Source organism: Macadamia integrifolia, chromosome 6 (genome assembly GCF_013358625.1).
Source record: "Macadamia integrifolia cultivar HAES 741 chromosome 6, SCU_Mint_v3, whole genome shotgun sequence".
NCBI lineage: Eukaryota > Viridiplantae > Streptophyta > Magnoliopsida > Proteales > Proteaceae > Macadamia > Macadamia integrifolia.
This window is the reverse complement of record NC_056562.1, coordinates 37,991,510-38,002,275: the sequence shown is the minus strand read 5'-3', so window position 1 is coordinate 38,002,275 and position 10,766 is coordinate 37,991,510. Positions and strand designations below refer to the sequence as shown.

Below are 10,766 nucleotides of genomic sequence, written 5' to 3'. Positions count from 1 at the left end.
CCCCAAAAAAAAAATGCCAATCCGTTGGGTTGGGTCAGGTCGGGTATTGATTTTTAATTGGGTTACTGATAATCATGTTAAATAGAACTTAAATGAACTTTAAATGGGCTATCAGCAATCGGATTAAATGGGTCTTAAATGGACTTTAAATGCGATAATGAGACATTTGTCTTTAAATGGGCTTTACTTACGAGTCTCAATTCTAAATCTGTCAGACTGAATTGAACTATTAATCACTTGGTCTAAATCGGGCAAGACTTCAGCCAGACAAGATTACTAAATGGGCCATGTCAGTTTTGGGCTTTATAGTTGGACTTGTTAGGATTTGTCGGTGCATGCTTGGAATTGACACCCATAATAATTTTAATTATTTTTTTCATAAGTCAATTCTAACTAAATCAATGTTTCCACAGTTTTTTTTTTCTTCTTCCATCTATGATTGAAAATATAAGAGAAAATGAAACGTCATCAATTGAATGGTGGCAAATTCTTATTGTATTAGAGGAAGAAAAATATGATTCATATGAGGAAAAAGAATTTCCAAAGATTTCTAGTTTAATTTGGAAAATATGATTATGTTCTTTTATGCTTTAGAGGTGGTGGTTGAATTTTCAGATTTTACTTTGGAAAATTCTTAGTGGTGACTGGGAAAACTATTTTACAATAAAATGAGTAAATTAATGCCACTTGATGTCTCTCAATAACAAAATAAATAAACAAGATGAGCTTTGGAAATGATTATCTATCTTTCCGATTTTTGAAAGGAGCTTCTTAAACTTGTAAGAAATGATAAACCTAAATCCTAAATCCTAAATCCTAAATCTTTTTGTTTAATGAATTTTTTATCTATAAAATAAATAAATAAAATAGACCTAAAATCATGATATGATAATTTTCGAAACTTTTGCTTCTTGTGGTTTAGTGCAAATATACACACAAATTCAAAGGGGGAAAAAAAAAAACACTTAATCCGAAAGGCAACAATCTAACATTAACATTTGAAATTAAAACCAAAAGAACAAGATATATATTTCTTAATTTAAAAAAAAAGAACTAACCATTGATTGAACTTTTCTTTTGGGACCGAGTTTCCCTAAGGGAACGGTGAACATGTATCTGTTCACCGTGTGGCCTTAGGGCCACTTGATAGGGTGAGGGAGGGCAAGTACAGGAGCCAAGTCCCTTCAAATCAGGCGATGATTTCACCACGTAGTAAAGAAAAAACTTTATTCTTTGTTTTATGATATATGTTTTTGGATAAAGTTTTTCTATATCAGATGGCGAAATTCACCGTTTCATCCTGAGGATTACAAACCCTTATAGGATTTTAGTACTTTTCTAAAAAACCCTCATAATACTTCATGTGTGAATCCATTGAGCATGACCTTAGGGTCCAATATTTTTTTTTTCTTCATTTGTTCTTATTTTCAGAAAATTTATCACTTAAACCCCTTACTTTAGTATGCAAATCATATTCAAAATAGTTTCGAGGTCTATTAGTGTTAACATTACGAGCTGAAAGTCTCCCACATACTAATTAGAGGGCAGCTGGGAATTTACACTTTTTTTTTCCCGTGTTTATCAAGCCAACTGCCAACCCAATCTTCAATAGCATTGCTAGGTAAAGAAAACCTTTACACCAAATGGGCATCAAGGGCCCTATTTTCTGTGAGAAAAAATAGACCTCTTCGATTGGTTTAAGGTCAAATCATTTGAGAATTTCTTGGAATCCACCTATCAAACGGAGAGGTGGATCAAGTTCTTTTATGAGAATTATTATTATCCTATTTGATCCACAGATGGAATCTACCACAGTATTTTTCTTCGGATAGATTTTATCTGTGTGGATCAATCCCATATGATGATCTTAAACGCTCTCTCAAATGAAAATAAGTAATTGTTCAGGCAAGGTCTTAGATATAGATAAGGAGGAAGCAACGAGCTTCCCAACAGGTAGAAGTGCTTCACACGACGAATAAAGAAGGGGAAGGAGTTCATGGAATAGAAGCTTTAGATTCAACATCTTTTCCAGCGGAGATTCTTCTCGTGTCTATGAAATAACATCAGTTTTGGAGTAACTATAACAGAACTGTTCAAAGGCTTTGAAAGACCTAGATCTCGTAGCAAACGATTTGGTAGACCAACCAGGAAATATTAGCACGATTTGGGCTACCACATGGTAGGCTTGAGCCGAATGGGCTGGGAAATGGGCTTAGATTTTCCATCTCAAGGTTGGGTTGGGCCAAGATTGAGTACCGAGTGATGATCTTGGGATGGCCCTCAATTATCCATGTAAGAATGTGGAGCTACGTTTCCACATGCCAAGTAAAATGGCAAATTACATCGTGGTAGTTTAGGTGAGACGAAAATTTGTAAATAGATGAACCCTCAAAACAAGATATTAAAAGAAAAAAATTAGGGACTACCAAAGGACTACAATGCACTGATTAACCATTTATACAAGCCGACACAGATTGCTTTCATCCATATAGCAAACCATTCTTATTCTTACAAGTCTATATATGTGTGCATCAAGAGTCCCTCACTCCCACTCTCATTTTACTTCCAAATTTCAATAGTCTCAATTCCCACAAACCCCACCATATGAAATTATAGATGCTTACCTCTGGAGACCCTTAAAGAAGCTATTTTTCTTGAGAGGCCTTGCCTGAATACTCACAGGGTGCTTGAAATCCTATGTTCTCCACAGCTCCAATGGTCTTGAACAACCTCCTTTTGTTCAGTTCCTCAACCAAAGACTGGTGCAACAACTGGCTCCGAACATCGATCAGGTAACGGGAATCTAATGCCATTCGATCACACGAACTAGGGCCTCGCCGGAGTCCTGTAATCACCTTGCATTGCTTGCAACAGTTCACACCAATGCAATGTCCTCTTCTTGATTTCTCTTCAGGGCAGAATCTTGTTGACTTGTGGGTTGCTACAGTCTGGTGATGATGGTGTTCTTTTCTTCTGGGACCTGTATCCAAATCATTTTCGATGGCGGAATAGTCATATAAGTTGGAGTATTTGCCGGAATGTGCAGAGCTTTGAGAGCTAGTATCAAACAAATCCGACTCTCCTGCAGTCAACAATGGTGATTTGTGAATGGAGTTTTCAATTCACTAAAATTTTTTCATTGAACCATCATGTTGAGAGTTTAGTCATACATCGACTACTAATTAACCTACTACCTCCCTTATACATACGTAGGAATCCCTCCACCTATCAGTTCAAACTTGTAATGTTGCAAAATAGAAACAGTGTTTACTAATTTGTCTCCAAACCTGCAAACTCCTAACACTATTTAGTGATAAATGAACCATGTTTTGTCAATCAACCAATACTGTCAATATCATGTTAGGTCCACTATATAATACCACATTAATAGTATGTTAGTTTGTATCAATGGGTTTTATTATGTCAAGTCCGTTTATATTTGCATAATCTGTTATATTTTGGGTAGATAAGAATCAAAATCTCTTCACAAGATGACAATGAAGAATAATTCTTATGTTGTATATGACTTTGGTGCATCGAATTTTAGTTGCTGCACCAAACTTGACTTTATGTTCCAGTTTGTACATAAAGTTTGTACATAAAATCAAGTTCAATGCACTAAAGTCAAATTCGATGCACCAAAGTCATATACAACATAAGAGATCTTTTAACATCAAACATAAACATAAAGTAAATACCGAACACTTCATCAATGTTCATGAAAGTAAAGATTTCAAGCCTTCTTATTGTCATTTTGTAAAGAGTTTTGCCTCCTATTAGCATAAGATGGGTCAAACCACATATCCCCACATGACCTGTTAGCCAAATAAATAAAACTAACACGAAATTGATATGATAAACATGGGTGGTACGGTATGACAGACTTGTTTACCCAATATAAATATATAAATAAATATATATATATATATATATATCTCAGAGACTTTGATAGTATTGGGGGACACACAAGAGGGGGAAAATGTTATATCTTACAATTAAGATATATTTTCTTATGAAAAAAAAAAAAACAATTAGGGCATCAAGCAACGGGGAAGCTGGACACTGTACAGGAACCATATTTCAATGTCAATATATTATAAATCTACATGGGTTTCAAATCTGATGCGGGTACAACCAAAGAAAACCCTATTTTACAAAATGGTCAAATGATGACCTTAGATCCAAACTAGTGCACTATGATCAAAGGACAGCACCATTGCCAATCAGTGGGGATGTGACATCCAAGAACACGATAAGTACTAGATCTGTCTGGGAGATTGGTGAGGTGTTCCCACCAAGAATACAACAAGTATCAAAGAGTCTGAAAAATCAGTGAGACTATGCAAACTTTAGTCTCACATCGCCTAGAGAGAGATTCCTAGACTAGTTAATAACCTCTAGCCTCTTTAACATGACATAATGCATTTTAAAGCCTTGAGGCTCATGGGCCAAAGGGGACAATATTGTGCAAGGTTAATGGGGCCAGGGATTTACATCAGAAATGTCAATGGAAATACATGATTAAAATAAAAAATGCAAACCGTTGGGTGGTAATGATGGTGTCTTTGGACCGGTCTATAATGGTTTTGATCCCTCACTAAGTTAATACCTCATTAAGTTTGGATGGGTCTTTCTATTATTTATTTTATTTATTTTTTAATTTTTACAAACAAAAACAATCCCTGATCATGCAATTCCTATGTCTGTGTAGGAGCCAATGACAAATGCACATGAACATATTTAGGGGTGGGTTTTTTGAATTTTATCAGGTGCATGCATCATTTCATGACTTTTTATTTTTGAGTGCTCTCTAGCAGTTGACCAGGGAGTGTTCTTTCCCTTATATATTTTTTGGGCAAGAGAACCTTATCCGCTTGTGCGGTCAATGTGCAAACACATCGCACGCCAATAGGCATTCGCATTAAAGTATCAAATTGGGGACAATTAATGGACAATGTGGTCTTTTCGTGCATGCCTATGTCTGAGCGTCGAGACATGCACGCTACAGGGTTCTTTTCTCCATATTTTTTTTATGGCAAGAGAATAGTACTACCTGCTTGCTTGCGTGTATCTACACCTCGACACAACGGGCACATAAAGATTGTGTTGCCCCACCCCATGAGCTGAAGATGCGTCTACTAGGGGAGCAAGTTTGGTCCTAATGGCCCGAACCAGCCCTTGGCCTGCCCTGATCCCGAACAAGTACCGGCTCAAAAATTTTGGCCCTAAGGATCGGCCCGAACCTAAGTCAGGGTCAGGGTTGATGTTTTTGGCCCGCCTAGCCTGCCGTAAACCTGGCCTTGATTTTTGCCCCTGATGTTGACCCTAGTTGTGACCCTAATGTTAACCCTGAATTTAACCTAATTTTATATATTGTTTGGCATTGAGTCATTGACACCTCAAAACTCCTAATATATCTTCTCACCGAGCTCTCTTGTTTTTTTTATTAAAAAAAAAAAAAAAAAGAATCTCTCTTGCTTTTTTTACCAAGAAATTTGTAACTTTATATTTTTTTTTATCTCCTCTTTATTATGAATAATTTTTCATTTTTAAGTTATTTCATATTTTGTAGGGTCAAGGTATACCCAGCCCTTGATAGCAAACCAAGGCCAGGGTCAATCAGTGTCAGGGTCATCCCGGCCTGACCTTGAAAAATTATGGCCAATCAGGGCTGGTAAGGGTTGGGCTGAACCCTGAAGAATCGGGTTAGGGTTGAAGTTTTGTAGCACTGAGTCAGGGTCAGGGCAGATTTAGGCCCAGTTCAGGGGACTCTGGATTGGGCTAGAGTTTTAAGAAACCCAGCCCAACCCAGCCCTTTTGCATCCCTAGCGTCTGCATGGCCTCCGATTGATGCGCACGCTCTTGGCCGTGCAAGTGGGTAGCTTTTTATTTATTTATTTTTAAATCAGTGAGATAGGTTTAAGGTCCTCCAATTCTAAATCTGCATCACAGCAACTAATAATTATAGCTGAATTACAACTGAATTAAAATCAAAACATTAAACGTACCTGGAGGCCAGTCACAGCTATAAACCACATCATCCCCACGAGAATTCTGGGTCGAAGTTATCAGTCCTGAGAGAGAAGCTTGGGAAGAACATGAAGATGAGCTATAGAATGGATGATGAGTCCCATCCCCTTCATCATCTTCATGGTAGCTGAAGGTGTGTTGAGCATGGTCAGGAGATGAGACCCAGCAGTTCCTCCAGTTCGGCACCAGAATCGAGATCTCCTCCTCAATCACTTCAGCAATCTCAGCAGGCTCCCTATCGTTTATCTCCAACTCCTTCACCATCTCAGTTGCAACATCCAGAGGAGTATCGTTTACAATATCGAAAGGAAAAAATATATTCCTAACACAACCTGTTCAAAAGAAAAGAAAATAACAACTTAGAATCTCAACTTTATCATCTCATAAACTCAAACGTGACTAACAAATGAGATTCGTTACATACCATCCTTATCTGCAATCTGTACGTTAAGAAAGATGGTGTCATCTTCGGGATTCATCTTCCCTTTGATTGTGATGTCCACGCGTCTTTCAGGATTGGCCCAAGCTTCTTCATTATCATTATCAATATCATCATCATCATCTTCTTCTTCATCAGTGTGACTCTGGCTTTCATCCTTAGGAAGGGGAACAGGAACGGGTGGCAGCAAGGCCTCTTCTTGATCTGACGCAAGGAAAGGATCATTCAAGAGTACCTTGGCAGGTAGCCTCTTTGAAGCAATCTCCAAACACTTGCCTATGAAACACTGTGCTTCCTTGTCATGGACCCGGTAGAATGCGTCAGGTAGCTTTCCCTATCAAAGTAAAAAAAATCCAGAATAGTGGGTGGAGAAGACTAACAACTCAATCCGAAAACAAAATAAGCCACATATATATATATATAGATAGAACTGCCAATTTCTTCAAGGGCATATATCTAGGCTTACCGAAGTCACTTTCTTGTAGATTTGGGCAGGGTTGAAACATTCGCTATAGGGATACTCCCCTGTAATCATCTCAAGAACACACATGCCAAAGGAATAGATGTCGACAAGCTCGTTGTACTCTTCTTCATAGAGTTCCGGTGCCATGAACTCCGGTGTTCCTAAATTTTCAACCGCCAAGATAAGCTGACCATAATTAGTATGTGATTTATAATCAAAATATAAAAGCAAATAAGAACATATAGATTAAAGATAAGAGGGAGATGATTGCCTATGACGCTGTGTGCCGGTTGGGACCCACGAAGAATAGCCGCTAGACCTAGATCACCAATCTTAACTTGTCCCAGATGACCATTGACGAAGATGTTATCACACTTGAGGTCTCTATGAATTACAGGAGGATCATTACCATGCAAGTACACGAGGCCACGTAGGATCTGGCGGGCCCAGTTCTTTACAGCTCGGATGTCCACGCTACTGTACATCTGTCTGTATCTATAATCCATGCCACGTGGAAGTTTTAGGGCTATTGATAGATAGATATATAGATAGGTGAAAAACAGGAGAGAAAGATCAGTGAAGAAAGCGTATCCGTAATTACTCTCTGAGGGTGCCTGAAGTGAAGAGTTCGGTGATGAAGTTGAAGGTTCTCTGGGCCACATCGATCCAAGAAGTGTAGAAGCGGATTATGGAATCGTGTTTGAGGGTGCTGAGGAGGTGCACCTCCGAGTAGAGCCGCTGCAATCCCTCCTTTGATTGGAATACATCGTTGAGCTTAGCTTGGCTCCATGCCACCTCCATCCCAAGTACTTTGTCAAATGCTCTGTACACCGTCTTCATGGCTCCTTTGCCCAGAACTTCTTTGAACTGCAAAGTGGCACCGATATGGATGAGATGGAACCCCCCATAAAATAAAGGATCGATCACTACCATGATTTCCCTACCCCCTCGGTGGCCCAGATGGACCATAATGACATTCACCATGGCCTTAGAGAAACTCAATCCTCATTTATTTTATTTTATTTATTATTATTTTTTTTTTTCAAGTGAAAAAAAGCATAAGAGCCATTCGTTTTCTTTTCACCAATTAAATCCTCCACTATATGATAGCAATGAAGAATATATAATAAGATGCTAGACCTATAGGTAGCAACAAAAGGAGCCAAATTTTATCAAAACCAAAGGACCCAATTAATCATTTAAAACCATACCAGCTCCACTGAAAATGGGGATCTCTTGAACCACTACTTTTGTTGCCATCAGAGGGCTTGGAAAATGTATTAACCTGGTCTTTTGGTTAAAGTATAATCCAAAGCTTGTGCAATCATATACCAGTGAAGAGGAAATTTCCTGGTCAAATGCCTCCTCGACCCCTTGCTCACCCCCAACCCTGTTGAAGCCTCTACTATTATAAAAGACATCAGGCTTCTATTATTTCTTTTTTTTGGAGTCAAATCTCTTTTTCTTTTGTAAGATAAAGATAACAATGTTTGTGCCACGTACGCTGTCTTTAAGTGGGTTTTGAGTTACCTTTACTTTGGTATGTCGAAATATTTCTTTTCGGAGGATATCCTCGATATCGTATCTTCCCATTTGCCTACTAGCTAGGGCATAATTTAATTGCCCCACTTGCGGGGTTTATAAAGAGAAGTTTTAACCAAAATACTTTATAAAGAAAAGTACCCACACACTAGGACATTCTTTTTTTTTTATTTTTTTTGTTAATCAAGGTGTCCGGGCCAACTTACGCGCACCTCGACTAATCCTCGGGGAGACTAACACAACAACCCACCGCCATGACCTCCACTTAAATCGTAGATGCACAGATGGGGAATCGAACCTAAGACTATGCCTAATCCACACAATCCCTAGTTCGCCCTAACCATCTGAGTAACCCACGGGTGAATATAGAATAAATAAGAAAACACACACACACACACACATTCACTAGTACATCTTTGAACCCTTAAAAAAGGCAGACTATTTTATACCACTTAAATCATAATAATTGCATTCCTCTCATTAAATAGATGAAAAAAATTGCTTAACCAAGCAATAAATCAAATTTAGTAACTGACTAAATGATCTGAATAACTCAAAATTCATGAAATGATTTCTTTCAACAATTCTTACAGAAGCATCACAACAACATGTGGATAATTAGATAAGCCTTTAATTTTTTTTTGGTTGAAAAGATAAAGCCTTTAATTTAATCCATAACTAGATGATATATGAAGAACAGGCACATGAGTTAAAGTGCTGTTCATTCATCACCAAACACAGGCTACATCCCTATGTGCTTTGTCTATGTTTGTTTGGTTTGTTAGATGGCGGCATTAAAAGGGCTTTCATGCCAGCATCCAACAAACCAAACATAGACAAAGCAAAATAGAGACGTAGCTTGTGTTTGGTTGATGACTGAAGAGCGCTTTCTACACTTTAATGAATGATTCTAATTGGCATCAAGTTGAGACGTGTTTGGTTGTGGAAAACAAAAACTTTATTATGATGAAATGTGCTCAACCAGTTTAATATCATCAGGTCCCGAATCTTTTACACAGATTGAAATATTTATCTCTATATTATAAAGTAAGTCACTATGCTTTTAAATAGGAAACATCTTCTCTAAGATCCAAAAGCAGACAGAGTAGGAATTCAATAATAGCGATAAAAGACATTAAATCGAGAAAGAAATTAACTTTTCCCTAAAGTTAGGAGCTTATGATTTAGAAATTCCATAGATTCAGCCACAAACAATGGCTCTAGAGAAACCCAACAAAAACAATAAAAGAAATTCTGATGAAATGGGGAACCAAAGAGAAAATAACATAGTTTATTGTAGAAATAGAGAACCCTTTAATCCCATTAGTTGAGTTATTTAATCTCTCTCTCTCTCTCTCTAAGCTCTGAATTGATAAAAAAAATGAGTTGTGATAGAAGAAGAAAAAGAACTCAGAGGGTGAAGAACTTACACGTCCATATCGACCAGTTGGATCGGTTTCAACGAACCCAGAATCAGCCGCTGAAGCTTCTCGAAGACGCTCTGCAACTCGCGCTTTAGACATTTTGGTTTCTTGGAGTCGAGGTCGATGAAGATGAACAAGATAGGTTAGAAGAAAAAAAAACGCCTTTTTGATTGGTATTCACCACTTGGATTCAGAATTTGAGGGAGAGAGAAAGGAATTGAGGGAAGGAAAGGAGAGCTAAGCTTAGGTTAGATCCGAGGCTTTCCTTCGTGATTTTCATAAGAGAAGACGCCGAACAAAAGCCAGAACAGCCTCGAGTAATCGATCCTCAGCATGATCCAAGCCATTTCCACTACAGCACGTGAGAATTCGTACTCGTTAATAACCATTTGGATCGACTGGGATTAAAATAGATACGACAAAGCCCAAAATTGAAAAAAAGTGATTTTGATTTGGTAAGAACAGAATAGAGGAGAGTAGAGCAGAGAATGTGTTTCTGTTTATGTCCGTGAGAGAAAAGAAACCGAAAAGACTCGAGTTTTCTCCTCTTTTTCCACCCAATGAGCTTCGACTGGGAAAGATTGATTTCAGAGAGAGATAGAGAGAGTGATATGTGAGAGAACGAAATCTTTTGAGAATATTAGAAACTAACGAGACGTAGAGCGGAGACTAAGGGAGAGAAAAACTGGACTTCTGAACTTGAAGAATCTGTGGCGACGCTTTGTTGGAACCATTTGTGGTTGAACGCAGAGAGAGAGAGAGAGAGAGAGAGTCTGACAGAAAAGTTGGGAAAGAATTTGGAATAGATTGAGGGAAAGCAGCGAGACTCAATTTTGAGAAGGGATAGCCTGGGTGAGGGAAGAGGTGA

At 38.1% G+C, this 10,766-nt stretch overlaps 1 protein-coding gene across 1 annotated transcript; it reads right to left on the bottom strand.

The window, feature by feature from the left end:
* Window positions 1-2,687: 2,687 nt before the first annotated feature.
* LOC122082793 (probable serine/threonine-protein kinase WNK5) lies at window positions 2,688-10,766 on the bottom strand (the record flags this gene model as incomplete). The annotated part of the gene is given in 7 exon segments (XM_042650567.1): window positions 2,688-3,082; window positions 6,009-6,362; window positions 6,455-6,803; window positions 6,936-7,093; window positions 7,204-7,427; window positions 7,534-7,799; window positions 9,905-10,766. Coding segments are annotated over 7 exon segments (1,839 nt in total), but the record flags the coding sequence as incomplete, so codon positions are not given.